The 18,612-nt window shown below is 45.9% G+C and overlaps 1 protein-coding gene across 1 annotated transcript in view; it reads right to left on the reverse strand.

Annotated features, from left to right (window-relative positions):
- The window catches only part of Tubgcp3 (tubulin gamma complex associated protein 3), a 54,062-nt gene extending 38,065 nt beyond the window's left edge, over positions 1–15,997 (reverse strand). The window contains exons 1-6 of the mRNA XM_051181999.1: positions 15,887–15,997; positions 10,461–10,568; positions 7,483–7,550; positions 3,016–3,093; positions 2,159–2,370; positions 486–658 (exon numbers count right to left, since the gene is read on the reverse strand). Of these exons, the coding sequence (XP_051037956.1) occupies positions 486–658; positions 2,159–2,370; positions 3,016–3,093; positions 7,483–7,550; positions 10,461–10,568; positions 15,887–15,962 (715 nt within the window). The 5' untranslated portion in view covers positions 15,963–15,997. The remainder of the gene's footprint in view (positions 1–485; positions 659–2,158; positions 2,371–3,015; positions 3,094–7,482; positions 7,551–10,460; positions 10,569–15,886) is intronic.
- Positions 15,998–18,612: the final 2,615 nt, after the last annotated feature.

The following is an 18,612-nucleotide window of genomic DNA, read 5'->3' on the forward strand; positions in this document are numbered from 1 at the left end:
CTGCCAAGCACTGCTACGCGTGGTATACTCGAGAAAACACATCTCCCTAGACAGTCTAACAGAACTTTAAATTTCTGTTAGAAGGTCTTTAAAGCCCTCTCACCACCCAGAAATCGCCAGGGAGTTCCCTTCATTTTACAGGCATTATGCTAAACACTACCACTGTGACCAGATGGACACCCTCCTCCATGGAGCTTGGGTGGCTTCCCAAGAGGGACAATAGAAAGGGATGACAAGAGACTGGGACAAGGGGACAGAGAGTAAAACACAGAGGGAACAGATCAATCAGCAGACAGCTGAGAAGTAGGGGGTAGCAGGACTAAAAGCAGGCCACATGAAGTGACCTCACAAGGCATCTAGCCACAGCAAGGATCCTGGGTTTCATTGTATGAAAACTTACATATATGTGATATATAAAGAATCACTACAGATGATTTTCTGGCTTTGAGAGTACAATGGCTTCTAAATGCCAAAACACATCTTACCACTCGGATCCCCTTCTCTCCTTGACCTTGTCATGTTGCGAGAAAGAGCATTTGGGAAACCCTTGGAGGTAGGGGTTTGTGAAGAAGGCTGACTGGAAGTCAGGGTCCACGCGAGGCGTGGCCCCAACTGCTGCCGGAGGCCATCTCCAACTCCTGGAGTTTGATGGGACTGCCTAGAGAAATAAAGAAACATTTCGTCTTCAAATAACCAGAGACAAAAATGTGCTAGGGATCGTCCCTGTGTTGTTACACTGCTACACTAATGTGTAAATCTAACACCAGGACCCTCCCAACACACAGATGCCAGCACAGTCAGCTCCAGACCCCTTACACTGTCAGGGTATACAGACCCAGCACTGAGGCCTACTCCCAGGGGGACATCTCACCCTGCTGTCCACACCTCTCTTCCTTATTGGAGTTCTCTACAAACACACAGCATACATCATACCCACACGTAAGCAGTTTGAAATTCTAAAGTAGTTATAATGTCAAGATCATAGCCTTACATTCATTCAACATTTCCTGAGTTGATATCTGGCCCTGTCTCATCTGCTGGTCACCAGCCCCACCCCCTACTCTTGCATGCAAACTCTGAAAGGAGACCCTGCAGTTTTAATTCATTTGAAAAATATACAAACACATAAAATGCAAGGCAAAGTAACCTGTAAAATACATCACAGTCTCTCTATGAATATCTTAGAACCTGTTACTGATCTCTAAGGACAACTAACAAAATCACTGCTTCTTGGAACAATGAAATAGCCACGGGACTCTCAATTGCACCTGCTGCCCTAGGGGTGCTCTGGGGAAGCCATTCTCATCCTGCACTACCCTCAGCTGGCACAGGCTCACCAATGGTACACATCTGAAAAGATTTGTAAATGTAAAATAAAAGCCTAATTCAGTTCAAAATTGTCTATGCTATTTTGTCATTATAACAATAAGCACTCTAAATTCCAGGACCCTTTCAGCTGTAAGTGCTGTTGGCAAATGTCACAGGCTCATCACAGAGTAACCTGTGTGCAGTACATGCAATCCACATTCAATACCTTTTGTGCCACTTTATAACTTGGTGACTTGTGATTTTACTGTGCTCTAATGGGAAACATTGCGCTTTTGATGTTGATTCTCTGATCACCATGGCTCCTCGGGAAAATTACCCAGCTCAGTCTTGTTATACTGTGATCACCAGGAATGACAGAGGCAAGAAGCTAAGCCATTTGGTAACTACACACAAAAATGCGACTTAACAGGAAAGAATCTGAAGGTTCATTAATCACATAACTATCTGCTTTACTCTCAGCCAGGAATGTCATCTTAACAACTCCAAACATTGCTTTGTCCTAGCTGCACAGCCCTGGCTTCTGCCCCCTTACCTCACAGCATTAACCATGAGTCTGAAAATCACAGTCTAAGGACAATTCACTCTGCTACGTCTTCAAAGAGCCTACTAAAACCTGGGGACACACCTATGACCTAGAACACTGAGATACAAACAATGCCCTAGAAAAATGGGCGAGACAAACAATCCCCTGGATGCTACTGGTTCTATCATGGCGTGTGTGTGTGTGTGTGTGTGTGTGTGTGTGTGTGTGTGTGTGTGTGTGTGAGAGAGAGAGAGAGAGAGAGACAGACAGACAGACAGACAGACAGACAGACAGACAGCTCATTACCCAGGGAGGAAAGGCTGCACAGGTGTGGGGCCATTGAGGCCACACATGCCAATGCTGCTGATGCCACTGCTGCCCAAGCTGCCGGAACTCTGTGCCTGTGTGCTTCGGTCCTGGTAGTTGAGGGGAAGGGTCTGAGGTCTGGCATAGTAGTGAGGCGTTGAGTGAGCATCTCTTGGTAAGGCTTGTGCAAACAATGAAGCATAGCAAGGTACCTGAAATGAAGTGCATTGTAGATACATAGGTAAGAAATTGCACAACTTGCCAAACCCACAGGGCCTTCATATTCTTATCCCCATGCTATTTCTGGAATTGGATTTGAATGTCACACTTATTCAAGCTAGTCAATAAAGTCGCTTTTGAACTGTTATAATTCACAGTATTAGGTATCCTCTAAACTCAACAGAAAACACAAACAAGTTACAAGTCTATCACCACTATATAACAAGGTTGGAACAAATCCTGCACCCACACTTCTCAGCTTCTTGCCAGTCACATGCCTGCAGAACATTCTATTGTACTAGACCCTGAAGCAGGGAAGGACACAGGGAGATATGGCAGGAAGCCTGCTGGTATGACAGTGACAAGTGTTCCCAACACCTGAAAGCACAAGAACTCCCATGATTCCCAGCTCAAGATGGCCCTAATTTCACAAGGTCAACTCTTTAACAACTTGGGCTGCTCAGTGCACAAGGTTACATCAGAATGACATTCATCTCAAACACATCTTCTGGAAAAGAAGACATGACTTGACTTCCAGGCTCAGTGGGTGGACCTTATGCTTTTCTCCTATTATGTCCCTTCCTAAGAAAGAATGGTACAACCATCCCACAGGCACTACCCGAGGCACATTCACCCACCTTGCTGGCTTGCTTGCGAGGATCCTCACTAAGGTTCAGCAAGAGGTAGAGGATTGACCATGTATTTTTCAAAACTCCCTGTTTAGATTAAAAATAACATTGCAAAAGCTATTACCTTTCCTGTTTTATTATTTATACTTTTTTCCAACATAGACATACATTTTAAGATTCACCGTTGACATTAATCTGAGCTCACTTCATGAATCATAAATGACACTAACCCTCAGAAGGTTGGGGGCAACACTCTGCAACACCCCCAGGTCCTTAACTCCCTGGAAACAAATCCCAAAGTTACCCTGATTTTGATTAATAAAACTTACCAAACACAGTGGTGATAAAAGAAACATTATCAAAATCTGTGGATTAAGCTGGGTGTGGTGACACACATCTTTAATCCCAGCATGCAGGACAAAGACAAGTGGATCTCTGTGGGTTCAAGGCCAGCCTCATCAATACAGTGAGTTTCAGGCCAGCCAGGCATACATACTGTGGCTTTGTCTCAGGCGGGAAAAAGTGATTTTTCTAGAAACAGACATGCAGGCAAATTATACAACTGGAGAGGAAATCTTTAGAAACTCAGCCATGGGAAACAGAAGGTATAAACAGATCCATGGACTGTGGATACTCATCAAGTCACACGACCTAAAGATCAAAAGTGTGGCTACAGTATGAATGCTTTGGCCGTCTTAGTCTAAATAATAACAGACCTGATTCTGAGGTGTGGCTACTCCTGACCTCAAGGCTAGGGAACAAGAGGTTGGAGCTAAGGTGTGCTTATTGAACCCTTAGAATAAGTGAGGAAGAATGTAGGACCCCAGGGACCTTGAGCAAGCCTGTTGGCTGGAACTCCTTGCCCCAAGGCTGTTGTTGGTACTCCTTGTTGGGAGGAGCTAAGCCTAAAATTCCTGTAATTTTCCACTGTGCTATAAGTCAGTATTTAAGCCCGTTCCATCCCCTCAATAAACAGCATTCGGCATTTGGTGTTCCGACATTGCCATTGAACGAATGACCCGCTGTCTTGTCTTCGCCTGATTCGTGGAACAGATCGAAGCGTGGGTGCTACAGAAGAAAAGTCTGTTTGTTCTACATACATGATGCTGTGTTCCCCTTTTTGGATAAGGTATATAAGAGTAGTGAAAAATAAACTCGTGGCATTTCAGTATTGACTGATCTGCTTTCCTGACCTTTATTCTGTCTCTCTGACTTTCTTGTTTATAGCTAGCCTTTCCCTCATCCACACTCCCCCACTCAGTTACAGACTTGAGACAGCTCGGCTGGCTCCGATTGCAGCCCCACAAAGACCGATCCTGACAATGGACTAAACCAGAACCCAGGCACTGCAAATACAATGAGGACCTGCACATGCAAGGGGCCGGGAGCCTGTGCTGGGCTTCACCCAGCAGGAGAGTGGCTGGAGGACATGAGGGAAGACCATGCAGCCTAGAAAGGAGCCAGCCCTCTCAGGGTCAGCGGTCTACCCAGGCCCTGGCTGGGCAGTCAAGCTCTGTCTGTCTCTGTGTCTCTGTCTCTTTCTCTGTGTCTATATGTGTCTGTCTTTCTGTCTGTCTCTGTCTCTCTTTTGGTTCTATGTCTCCTCAGGCAGTCAACAGCAACAGCTGCCGTTCAGAAAGAGCCCCCAGGACCAAGCACTCTGTCATCACTATGATGCCAGAAGACTGACTCTTCATCCACAAAGGAAAGGAGAGGAAAGAGATTCACAATGCTGAGTGAGTAGCAGGACTCAAACCTGGCTGCCCAGCTTCAACCATCAGTGGAAGGCAGACATAAGGACTGCCGAGAGGAGTCAAGACAGCAATGGGCAACATAAAGGAGAGGCAGGCTCCTCATAGACACATATGGAGATGGGGCACACATAAGAAACAAGAGGAAGGCTCCATTTAGCTCAGAGGCTGGCAGGCTTCATGCCCCTAAGGGGCTTCCCCTAGGAATGCAGGGGTGGAAGTCAGCAGAAAGACCTCTCCCTCTAATAAAGTGAGGGCCAGAATCCCAGCACCCACTCAGGAAGGGTGTGACTGGGGAGAAGTAGAGGGGGGCACACAAATGAACAAAATTGCATACAAAAATCTCTAAGGGCATGTTAGAAAGCAGGACATGACTTCTTCACTGCTCAGCCGATTCTCCCCAGCTCTGAGATATAGGAGTATGCCACCACGCTGGGCTTCAGAGCTGCTTCTTTACATAGGGAACAGCTATTAATAGCCAAGTGAAGGGGTTTATTTTCAGAGTATGCTGAGGTACAGACAGGAACAGAAAAACAAGAGGCTGTAGTAGCCAGGAATCCACCATTCAAGGTGTTAAGACGGCCTCACCAGAGCCCAGAAGGACAAGACACGAGACTGTGTGGCAGCCAGGAGCCACTGGTCACCCTCAGTTCCCATCCTCCCCACCCAGCTACTTCACTGGCACTAAAGCCAGTTCCAGCTAAAGCCCAGATGGCAGCAAGCAATCAACCTGGGGGAACAAAGAGAGTACCTGCAGCCACGCTGAGGACTCAGCTCGCCATAGCTAACCCTCAGAACCAGCCACCTCTCAGGCCTGCCAGGTAAGTGACTTGACACAGACACTCAGCTTCATGCAGTGGGTGTCAACTGAATTTAAGTGTGGACAAACATCATCCAAAAATGGAGGACTATGACAGCACAGGCTTCTGAGGATCACGTGCTTACTTGGCTGCTGCCATGGCCCCTGACACTTACACACACAGGACCTGCACAGGCCACACGGGAGCTATCTCAGAACACCACTGCCTTGTAGCACACCTGGACCAGCCCTGCCCTAGCTCTGAGAACAACATGCACCCTGGGCCCTTCCCTCTAAGTCACCCCGTGGCCCCCATAGCAAATGGGACATCCTCACTAGTCAAAAAACAGGACAAAACAGTATCAGTGGCCTTTGTACTTGGAAGGGCTGGATTTTTTTGTTTTTGTTTTTGTTTTTTAATCAGAAAAATAGAACAGCTACTTATCTGGGCATATTTCCTGCTTTAGTACTAGGCCACTCTCTCACAGTTTTAAAACATGGTCCAGAATGAAAAATTTAACTAGGCTAGCTGTGCATTGTTATAAATGGTGGGAAGCCAGCCACCATTTATAACAATGTTAAGAACCAGGTAAGGGGGTTTAGACCTGTAATCCAGAACCAAAGGAGACAGAAGCAGGAGGATTGCTGTGAGCTCAAGGGGTCACACAGTGATTTCAACACAGCCTGGATTAAAGAGTTAAAGACCAACTCAGAAAACAAAGATAGATGATAGATAGATAGATAGATAGATAGATAGATAGATAGATAGATAGATGATAGGTAGGCGGTAGGTAGGTAGGTAGGATCAATAGACAGATGGAAGACAGATCAGATAGAAAGATGGATAGAAAGCTAGATAAATGCAGGATACCTCACTACATATGATAGACAGACAGATGATAGACAGGTAGGTGGGTAGATGATAGACAGATAGGCAAGCAAGCAATCACAGGAGTAAACATAGTTTCAAATAAGCTTTCAGAAAACAAGCTTCTAAAATTTCAGTTTCCCAAGTGCACTCCACCTAGTGGCCACAGTATCAGACACAACAGGTTTTGCTGCAGAAAACTACCGTCTGTGACCCCAGTGAGGCCCAACCATAGCACATTAAACTCCTTTGTCATACCTCAAGTGCAGAAGTCAGTCACAGGGAAAAAGAATGAGGACAGGAGAACGGGGTGCTACAGTAGACCACTCCCTGGAGATGGACTACAAACAAAGCTCTCGTTCTCACTCCACAAGCACTTTCCCAGATGGAGAGATATTCCAAAGGCAGTGAACAAGTCACTCAAACCACACTAAGGAATCACGCTCTCATTCCAGGCACAAAGAGACAGGACTGGAAGAACACACATAAGCTCAGTCCCACAGTCCTGGTCCCCTTTGCAGTATCTCAGGCTAACAGTCCTGTCAAGCAAACACTGGACTTTGGGTCCTGAAACCTCTCTACAGAGAGGGGGAAGGGGAGGGGGGGAAGAACTCAGTTCTTCTGCGGTCAGAAATCACAAAAACTCAACTTGTGGTGCAAATCATTTTTTGATAGAGACTAACAAATCTTTATTAAAATATTAGATTAGGACAATTTTCTAGTATCAGTATCTAATCACAAATGGTTCAAAACTTCTTTCCCCTTCAGTTATTCACTACAATGATAAAATGAGTTGCTTCCATCACCATGCCTACTCTTGGCAATCAAAGCCATTGCGGTACAAACTGGAGAGTCTGATTACTATCCAACAGGACACATCAGAAGTTTAACAGAGGTTCAATTGACACTTAGTTCTAACACTGGCCTCTTAAGAGGAAGTTCTATCCACACTAAAAGCCATTAGTGACTACAGGGAGTTTTAAAAGACAGCACCCAAGGACAGTCAAGCATCCCCAAGCCATTCTCCGTTCACAGCCATCCAGAACATTTCACTGTACCTGCGAATGCAGCTTCCTGTGCAGCTCTGAAAACAATGCAGCATCTGCTTCTCTTCTTTGTCGAATAACTGAAAATGCAGAAAAGGAATTGGCCTATTATTTACATGCACCAAGATTCAGTGTTATGAAATCATTTCATCTGTGCTAACAGACAGGACAGTGCTGGGGAGAATCCTGAGCCTAAGAATCCAAAGTATAGGATGAGGAGACTTCCAGCAATGTTGATTCCATCAGCTATCCCAGGCCCTCTGCGCATGTAAAACACAGAGACTATTGGGCTGGGATGAAGGGAGGGCTGTCTGCAAATACTAATCTACAGCAAGGCAAACTATCAACTCTACTAATTAATAACAGCTACCTGGAGGAATGGAGGGAGGGAGGGAGGGAGGGAAGAAGGGGAGGGAGGGAAGGGACAGAGGGATAGATCATGAATTCACAGGATTACCATACATGACAGTTCAACTGATTGAAAAAGCCACATTCTAGCCAGGTATGGTGGTACACGTCTTTAATCCTGGCACTCGAAAGGCAGAGGCAGGAGGATCTTTGTAAGTTCAAGGCCGCTTTGCTGACCAGCCAGGGCTACATAGGGGCAAGAACTTATCTCAAAAAAAGTCACATTTTAACATTTTTGCTAGTATGTACAACAGTAGTCTATCTTGCTTCAGTATAAAATAATCACTGTTTCAAACTAAATAACAATTTATTATTAGTAATTTTATTTTCAATATTGTATTGTTCATTGTTGATTATTTTATTAATAATTATTTTTATCATTAATTTTCATTTTACTAATAAATGTCTGGCTATTCCAGTTCTGCTCACAAATCATCATAAGCAGCAATAGTCTACGGCAAATTCAGTAAGCCACAGACCAGACATGGGTCCCTCGAGGAACAACTGCACACAGAGGTCTCTAAAGAAAATTATACTGCCTACTAGGAAATGCACCACATTTAAAGCCAACTTGGGAGCTGGGAATATTGGGTGCACAATCCCACACTCAGGACACTGAGGCCGAAAGATAAAAAAGAGTTTGAAGTCAGCCTAAACTGCATAGTGAATTGCAGCCACCTGATCCCAGCTCCTGCACTGACACAAGGATGGGGCTGACTCTGGCTCCTGCACTAAGCCACAAACTAAACATAGAACTCTTTTTTGTTAATCTGATTTTGAGAAAGGGGCTCACTATGTAGTTCTGGCTGGTGTGGAGCTCACTATGTAGAACAGATGGCCTTGAACTCAAAGCCATTTGTCTGTCTTCCAAAGTGCTGGATTAAAGGTTTGCACCACCATGCCTGCCTGACAAACCCTGGCACTCTGAGTTAACCCTATTAACCACATATAGATAGACAGGAATGGCTCTGACCCTGGTACCCTGCACACAGAGACAATGTAATCCTAGCCATAGCTGTTGTTCAGCTTTCTACAAAGGACACAACTGACCATGGAGAGAGAATAATAGCTACCTTTAAAAGAACAGAAATGTCCAAGCAGTGGTGGCACACACCTTTAATCCCAGATTCGGGAGGCAGAGACAGGTGGAACTCTGTGAATTTGAGGTCAATGTGGTATACAAAGCAAGTTCCAGGATAGCCAGAGCTGTTACAGAGAAACCCTATCTTGAAAAACAAATAACAACAACAAACAACAGAAATAGACTCCACATAAATACAGCAATGACATTAAGCAGTTGATGTTCTTTGTGGAGTTGAGAACTGTTGCTAAGCCAGGCAGGAAGGAGTGGAGTAACGTGGCAGGTCATTTCAATTTTATGCATCTTTTGTTTCTGGGATATGTTTTCCTATCACTATTTTCCAACCATAGTTGACCATGGGTAGCTTAAAACCAAGAAAGGGAAGGAAAGCAGCTGGCCAGAGAGGACCACTGCAGGCACACACGCTGTAGATGTGACCACTGAGTCACACCAAGGCTGCCATTTTGGGTCCTTAGAGAGTCACACCACTCAAGTCCTCAACAGGCAAAGGCACTAGGTCCAATCATCCTGGGGCCACAGCCTCAGATATGCCACCAGTCAACACTCCCCAGCTCTGTGTTACAGTTCCTCATGCAACAGCTCAGGGCAGGATACTATGCCATGCAGAATGACTTCCTAAGAGTGCTATTGCAAATGTTTAGAAACAAAATCAAAGCCCAAATCATTTGGGCAGTTTAACAGTAGGCCCCAGGAAGAAGCTGCTATATCAAAGGCAAATTTTTCAATCCCACTGCAGCATGCTAGCACACCAGCAAATACTCTCTCCAGCCAGGCCCAGATTGCTGAAGAGGCCAGCCACTCAGAGCCCAGACTCCACAAAGCACTCCAGAGGCTGAGAGGGGAGGGGAGCCGGCCTCACCCAACCCAACTCAGCTGCTACTACTAATCCAAGTGCCATGAGTGGAGAGGCCTCTTCTCCAAGGTGCCTCACCAAAGAGAGCCACGAGTGCCGACTCAGAGGTCAAATGTTGGCACAGTTCTGAAGCAGCCTGACGGCCACAATGAAAGAAGCAAGGGAGCGTCGCAGAGAGCGGCTAACTGGGATATCAGACACAGAAATCAGAGAGGCGAGAAGTGACAGTGAGTTAACTTTCATCTTCTAAAACTAAATTAGTGTTATGACACACTTAAAATATTTTAGTAATTTTAATGCCAAGAAAAAAATTGAACTGTCCTTATTTTTAGTGGTGTCTATAACTAAAACATGCTTGAAAGCCTACACTCATTTGCACATGTATATATGGGTTTATATGCAAACATGCATATACAGATATGCACGTGTATACGTGTATATAGATAGGCACATATACACACATATGTGTATATCCATGTGCATGTACACACATGTGATCACACATGTATACATGCATAAGTGCATGTAGACACACATATGAGCATGCACATACACATATCACATAGAGATTCTTAAGTTTTCATAAATTTTCATAATCCAACACATAATAGTTAAAAAAATACATACGTTCTTTCTTGATTTTTTCAGCTACTAGAAATTCATCTCTTTCAACAGTTGGAGCAAAGTTGCTGCCAATGACTCTCACAGCAAACTGGAACTGCTGGGCAACATCAGCTGGAAGGTGAGCAGAGGAAGACAGTTTTCATCACCTGAGCAGCTCCCAGGAAGAAAGGGGCAGAATTTACGTATATACTTCTACAGTTTGTTATAACATAGGTGCCTCTGCTCCCTTAAAGAAACAAATAAAACTGAGAATAAAGCAGTTTACATAAGGAGGGCATATTTTAACCAAGGCAGAAGGGAAGCCATAGAAAAAAACTGGAGAACAGATGGGTAGGTGGCAGTCACTCTGGGATGACGAGACTGCAAGGACAGGATGGGAAGGGGAATGTGAACTCTGACAAAAGCAACTCAAGCGGGAATGGGTTTATCTGACTTACAATTCTAAATTACAGTCCGTCACTGCAAGGAACAAGCTGGTCATATTACATCCAGTCCAGAAAATAATGAACTGAAAATTGGATGCAGGAGCCCAGCTCCCTTTCTCCACTCTCATGTAACCCAAGATCCTCTGCCAAGGGAATGGTGACACTCACAGTAAGCAGGACTTCCACAAATCAAGATAATCCCCTAAGGACATTCCAACAGGCCCACCTAGACAAACTCTCATTGAGACTGTCTTTTCAGGAGATTCTAGATTAAGTCAAGGTGATAATTAAAACTAATCATTACAATTTCACCTCATGCCAACTCGACACACAAACATATCATTTTAAGCCAAACCATTCTACTCTTTGTTCCCAAAGTCTAGTGTTATCCTCTGTAGTGGTCTGAATAGAAATAATTCCCCATAAGCTCACAGACTTGAATGCTTAGTCATTAGGGAGTAGTGTTAATTGAAGGAAGTGTATCAGTGGAGGTGGGCTTTGCACCCCCCCCCAGGCCAGGCCCAGTGGCTCTCACCCTTCCTGCTGCCTACAGATCTAGAGTAGAACTCTTAGCCTCCAGCACTATGTCTGCCATGCTGATAATGGACTAAACCTCTAAGCCCTAATTAAATGCTTTCTCTCTTAAGAGCTGACATGGTCATGGTGTGTTATCACAGCAACAGAACACTAAGACAGAAGTTGGTACCAGAAGTGCAGTATTGCTATGACAGGCCTAACCATGCATGTTGGCAGAATATGGATGGACTTTGGGCTTAGAAGTAGTTGAATGCTTTAAGTAGTGCTTAATGGGCCTTACTAGTAGCAGCATGGAAGACTGTGGTGCTGAAAGAAATAAAGATTACGACAGCTCAGCTTAAAGGGTTCCAGAGGAGAATATTAGTAAGTGGTCTGCAGACCATCCTTGGGATACTTTGGTAAGGGCACTTTTGTCCTTGTCTGAAAATCTGACAAGGGTAAATTTAGGAGCTCTGGACTGACAGCATTGGCAGAGGAGATTTCAAAACCATCTAGTATCAACTGTATCCTGCGATTATTAATGGCCACTACTATAAAGAAAAGGAGCATGCTGAGCAGAGAAAAATACAAAATGTACAGTTTGAAGAAAAAAGGAGAACCAGGAAGTGGAATGGAGCTAAGCCCAATATTCAGGGAGATAAATAGAAGAGCTTGATGCTAAATGAAATAAAATGAGAGGTAATCTCAGGGCACAATCCCAAACAGTTAAGCTTCTAACTTGTGAAAAGGAATTAAAAGCTCACACAGTGAAGAAAAACACAGAAAACAGAAAGCTGTGAAATGTATTTGAACAAGGAGGACAAGTTCCAGCCCCAGAAAGCAGAACCCAGTTTCAGCCACACAGTTCTGAAGCTAGAAGAAAGGGGTTGTGGACTCTCCCTCAGCTAAGCTAAACTAAACTAAACTAAGCTAAACTAAGCTAAGCTAAGGAGAGCTTCCGGGGCCAGGAATGTGTCAGGGGTGTCCTTGCATGGAGGCCAAGAGATGCCATTGTGTGAAGCTGTGAAGGTGAAGCTTAGATTGCCTTGAAGACCCCAAAACACTGGAGATGCCAGAGCTGTGGAACACCAGCCAAGAGAGCTGCTAACAGAGCAGAACCAGCCCAGGAGAGGGAAGTGTGCTGCAGTCAACAAAGCAGAAAGGAGTTGGAGATCAGAAGAGCCTATTGACATCAGACATGGAGATGCAGAGTTTGGAGTTTACCCTGCTGGTTTTCAGTCTTGCTTTGGTCCAGTGTTTCCTCATTATGCTCTCTTTCCTCCTTTTTAGAATGGTAATGTTATTCTGTGCCATTGTATGTTGGAAGCATGTGATCTGCTTTTTTACTTTGATTTTACAGGAGATTGCAGTTAAAAGATCACCACATGTCTCAGAAGACACTTCGGCATTTGTTTAAACTGTTATTAACTATGATGAATTATGACATTTGACTGAATGCATTTTGAATTATGATATAACTACAAGCCTATAGGTGCCAGGGAGTGGAATATGATGGTGTGCCAAGGAACGGCCCCCATTGCCATATTTGAAAGCTTGGTGTGGTGGTTAGAAAGGTTCCACAGGCTCATAGGAAATGGCAATGGCAATATTAGGAGGCATGGCCTTGGAGGAGTAGGTGTGGCTTTGTTGGAGATGTGTCACTGAGGGTGAACACTGAGGTCTCAGAAGCTTAAGCCAGGCTTAGTGGCTCACTGTCTCTTCCTGCTGCCTGTGGATCAGAACTCTCAGATACCTCTCAGCACCATGCCTGCCTACATGGCATCACACTCCCCACCAGGACGATAAAGGACTACTCTGAACTTCAAGTCAGCCCCCAATTAAATGTTTTCCTTAATAAAAGTTGCCATAGCATGGCAGCAGTGGTGGCAAACACTTTTAATCAGCACTCAGGAGGTAGAGGCAAGCTTGAGGCCAACCTGGTCTACACAGTGAGCTCCAGGACAGCCACAGCTACACAGAGAAACCCTGTCTTGAAAAAACAAACAAACAAAGCAAGAGAGGGGGGATGGGAGAGAGAGAAGGAGAGGGAGAGAGAGAGAGAGAGAGAGAGAGAGAGAGAGAGAGAGAGAGAGAAAGAGAGAGAGAGAGAGATTCAGTGGTCATTGTGCCTCTTCACAGCAACAAAACCCTAAGACATTTGACCAATAGGGAGTAGCACTTGAGAAGGATTAGGAAGTGTGGCCTGACTGGTGAAAGTGAGTCACTGGGGGTGTACATTAAGGTTCCCAAAGCTCAAACCAGGCCCAGTAGCTCTTGCTCTTTCTGCTGCCTGCAGATCCTTACCCTGTACCATGTCTGCCTCCCTGCCTCGATGTTTCCTGGCATGTTAATAATGGACTAACTCTGTGAAACTGTAAGCAAGACACAGTTAAATGCTTTCCTTTTATAAGAGTTGCCATGGTCATGTTGTCTCTTCACAGCAAAAGAACAGTGACTGAGAGTCCCTTATAATGTGAATGTACACTGCAGTCCAATTTTAAGTTTTTGAAGTCTTGAAATTTTTCAACATTTTATGAGTGCAAAACACTTAACTGTGAACACAACTTAGATAGTTCTAACATATTGCACAGAATAAACACTCCAATTTCAAAATGAAACAATCAAGGCATAGCAATAAATGATCAAACCCAAACTCCAAACCCAATATGGCCAAAACCAAGTCCTCCAGCTCCATGCCCAGCATCTGGCCCTCAGGATGAGATTGGCTGGACTCCAAAAGGTTCAGGAAGCCCCATTCCTCAGCCCTTACACACACACACACACACACACACACACACACACACACACCTTCTCTCTCAAGCGTAGACCAGCTCTGCTTCATGCCTATAGCCCTTCCTCACACATGTCCCATGGTCCTGGAATCCCCAACACTCTGGAGTCGCTACCATAGCTAGCTCCACACAGTGGTCTCCGAGGGCTCACTTCTCTTATGGGGACTTCCACTTTGCCCCACAGTGCCTGACCTCGGCTGCTCTCCCTCACCCTTTCCTTCTTGTGTCTTTCATGTATTCTAAACCAATTTCACACAGGCACAGCCACCATCTGCAGATGTAGACTGTCGCATGGAGCACGGGTCTATCACCTTCTGTGTGCTGACCCTGAGGAAGCCCTCTTCCTGACATCCCAGTGCAGACTGCCAGGTTCCTCTCTCTCGCTGCTTTGCTGTCTGTACTTCCTTGTCAAAACCTTAAAGCTTGACCACACACCTTTCTAACAAATAGTTCATTACCTTTAAATTCAGCTTCACTCCAGATCTCAGGACACTGATAAGATGAAGCCAGATTCTTACTAAAAATATCACAGGATTGTCCCTGGCCCATTTCCTGACAGTCCTTGTTCTTGGAGGTCTCGTGAGCCAGTCCTCCACTGTCCACATGTCTCTCTCTCAACATTATCTTCCAAGCTCCCAAGAGAAAGCCCATTAAACTCTATTCACAGCATTTGATGGCTTTTCTAGCCCCAAATGCCAAATGTTTCCGAATTCCTCCCACAAACAGTTCCAAAGACCAAAAAGCTATATAATCAGGGTTCTCACAACATGCCATACTCTTGGTACCAATTTCTCAGTGGGTCACTGGGATAAACGCTTCTATTCCTGGAGACTTATTTTCCCCCCTAAGTGCCTTCTATCTGCTCACCCCCCCATAGTGCTTATCACTTCCAAACACTGTTTACCAACACACTAGTGATAAACACACACACACACATCACATCACATTAGACAGTAAAAGCATCTCCTATAGCATCACCAGGACGAGAGGCTTCAAAGATTTTTTTACATGAATAAATTTTATATAAATAAAAAACACTGCAAGGTATAAAGCAAGAACTGTGTTAAGTCAATAGTTTAGCAGTGACACCCAGTCTGCCCTGACAAGTTGTTACATAGGTTGTTACAAATCATGAAAGATCAAAAGGCCCACTCGGTTCCCCCCCCCCCAAAATGCAATTTTGTTTAAACTCTTTCTTGACAACTCGAGCGATCTATCTGTTACATTCTGAGGCAAAAGAGCAAGTAACCCACCCAGTCATGCCAATTCTTAAATGTTCCCTTATGACGCGTCCCCGTTCATTTACAAAACAAGCTTCAAGAAAACCAAATCTTTGACCCCTTCCCCCCCGCCCCCGATCACCACGACTACAGAATGGGTAGAGTGGGCAGAACCGCCTAGAAGTCTGGCTTCTCAGAAGGGTTCGCTACTTGAACTCTCCTGGAATAAGCAAGCGTCTTCATCACCATAGGCGAAGGTGACAGCACAGTGGGAAGCGCACACAGGCGGGGTGCAGTCTGCACCCGGGAGCGCACACAAAACCCGGTGGGCACTGCAGCTCAGGCCCTGGTCCCCAGGGCAGGGGCACCCCGCGAGCCGCACCCCTTCCCGTCCCAGGGGCCAGGGTTAACAATTACCGGGCCGGCCGGTGTCATGGCGTTCAGCCTCCCACTGCCCTCAGCCGCGCCGCGCGTACCTTCGTTCCGGCCCAGGATCCGGCAGCACAGCCTCTGCAGCAGAACGTTGGGAGACTTCTGATCCGGGGTAGCCATTGTCGCGCCCGGATCGCGAGCCGCAACCTCCCCTTGCCCCAGGATCCCGCGCCCGGACTACAGCGCCGCCATCTAAACGGAAGCGGCAAAAGCGCGCGCCTCCCATAATGCACCGCCCCCCCCCCCGCCTCTTCCCAGCGCGCGGCGCGCATGCGCCTCCTCTCTCGTCGCGGAAAGCGGCCTCTGCGGGTTGCTTCTGGGGCGATGCTCGCGGTAACGTCGAATCCTGGCGGCCGTGCACTTCCGCAGCTTGTGGTCTGCACGCTGCTTTGTGAACAGCATCGGTTGAATGCGGAGTCCGAGCGCGCAGGCGGCGGCAGGACTCCTGCGCAGGGCTCTCGGAAGTGACTTCTCCCAGGTCTGGAACTTTTGCCCCTTGACGTCACCGGGAGGTAGTCCCGGGAACCGGGACCGTAGCTGTCAGCGCCTGGTGAAACGGACAGGCTCGAGCGGTGTCTCCCTCCCGGGGCGTTGCGGTTTTGAAAGAATCGGACTGGACGCAGGCACAAGAAGCTCTGTGTCGCTTGGGAGCCCAGCCCCACAGCTCCCGCCGTGATGTGCAGTGGTCGGCAGATGAAAGTTCCCTTCTTGGCCACTGAGTCAGGTCTTAATCCACAGTGGAGCTCAGAGGTGGCTTAATAAAGGGCATAGCCTTATTCGCCTTTTGCTCACAGACCGCTTAGCCATCCTCCCTGCCTGCTCTGCTGTGTTCAGAATGCCGTCCTAGAATATGGCTATGGTGACTCATCGCCCTTTCCTGCCTTTTTTCTCCAACCGAGGGCAGTATCCTCCCAGTGTTCCACTTTAGTTTCTGTCACCTAAGTAGCTAGTTCTCCCTCTTCAATCCCCACAGATTGTGTTTTGCTGACTGGGTCCTAGAACCATCCTAGGCAAGAAATCTTAAGATGACTTTCTGAACTGAATACTTAAGCATCTAATTGGCCATGTGTTGACAATCATATGAGGGCAGCCAGTGAGCCAGAAAAATCACCAGAGTGGTTTGCAGTTATGTGTGGCTGTCTGATATGAAGGGCCTGCTGATGGAGACACTTGGAAAGTTAAGTAGCTGCTCTGGGTTAGTGTTTGGATAGTAACATGGATTGAAGACAGTTGGCAGCTGTTGCCACCAAGCCTGATGCAGACTCCCATGGCAGAGGAGAAAAGCAGCTCCCTCAGGTGACCCTCTGACCTCCACATGTATACACACACACACACACACACACATTTTAACGACTTTTCTAAGTCATAAACACATACCCTAATGACAAAAAGTTTGACCCACTAGGAGAATATAAATGTGTGTGTGCCTAGTAATAAAGTTTCAAAGTGCACAAAACTAAAGAGGCTTTTTAGACATAATTGTATGAGGACATCATCAAACTCTCTAGGTACTGTCCAAGTCTGTCAAACCATGACACTGTAAATCAGCTAGGCCAGTGACAAAAAAGCACTCAGGCCAGGCATGGTAGCCAGGACTTGGGAGGAGAGGCAGGTGGCCTCTGAGTTTAAGGACAGTCTGATCCACATACAACATGGAGAAACCCAGTCTCAAGAATGATAATAATAATTGGGGTTGGGGAAATGGGTCAGTGGTTAAGCATACTAGCTGCAGTTCAGATAACTTGGGTTCAGTTCCCAGCACCCACATGGCAGCTCACAAGTACCTGTAACTCCAGTTTCACTTGGTCTGATGTCTTCTTAGACAACAAGGATGCACATGGTGCACTTATATACATACAGGTAAAATTGATAAAATAAGGGAACAAATCTATACATATCACCAGCAGCCCAGGTAGCTAGCTGCTTCAGCCCAGCTCAAGACCAAGCCAGTGAGGAGCACAATGTTGCAAAATGGTCAGACTTGGCCCATAGTTGACAGACTGCATAAGGGACATGTGGTTCAAAGCTGTGCCAGAGAGGAAAGGCTTTTTGGGAAAGAGCTGACACTTGAGGCCACAGTCAGGACGGCTTGCCCAGAAAACACTATGCTGCCAGGCTTTGTTGGTTAGCATGGCTGGGTTCAGCATCACTGAGGGTGTTTCTTTGGATGACATGAACATGTGAATTTTCTCTGATAACAAACTGGAGAGAAATAATTTTAAAAGAGGAAAGATTATTTTGGCTCACAGTTTCAGGGGTTTCACCCCAAGCCCACTTAGTCCAGTTGTTTCTGAGGCCTGGAAAGTAATGCATTATAGCAGAAGAGGGCTGCTCCCTTCATGATGTCCAGGAAGCAGAACAGGAAAGAAGAGTCAGAGAGAGAAAATATATCCTTAAAGGGCACACCAGCAATGACATTCTTCCTTTGCTAGGCTCCACCCCCAATAGCAAATTAAGCTATTAAGTCCACTGATGGGTATCTTAATCACTTCATTGCTGTGAGAAAACACCCTGCCTATAGTAATTTGCAGGAGAAAAGCTTTATTTATTTATTTGTACTCAGGTCAGTGGTACAGTCCACCATGATGGGAAGGTCCTTGTGGCAGGCACTTGAAGCAGCTAGTCACATTACATCCACAGGAAGGAAAGATGTGAAAGTCCATGCACAATTAGCTTTGTCCTTTATTGCAGTCTAGGACCCAAGCCCAGAGAATAGTACCACCCACTTGGGGATAGACACTTCCCACTTAATTAACCCAGTAAAATAATC

This window comes from Phodopus roborovskii, unplaced genomic scaffold (genome assembly GCF_943737965.1).
Source record: "Phodopus roborovskii unplaced genomic scaffold, PHOROB, whole genome shotgun sequence".
NCBI classification, from domain to species: domain Eukaryota; kingdom Metazoa; phylum Chordata; class Mammalia; order Rodentia; family Cricetidae; genus Phodopus; species Phodopus roborovskii.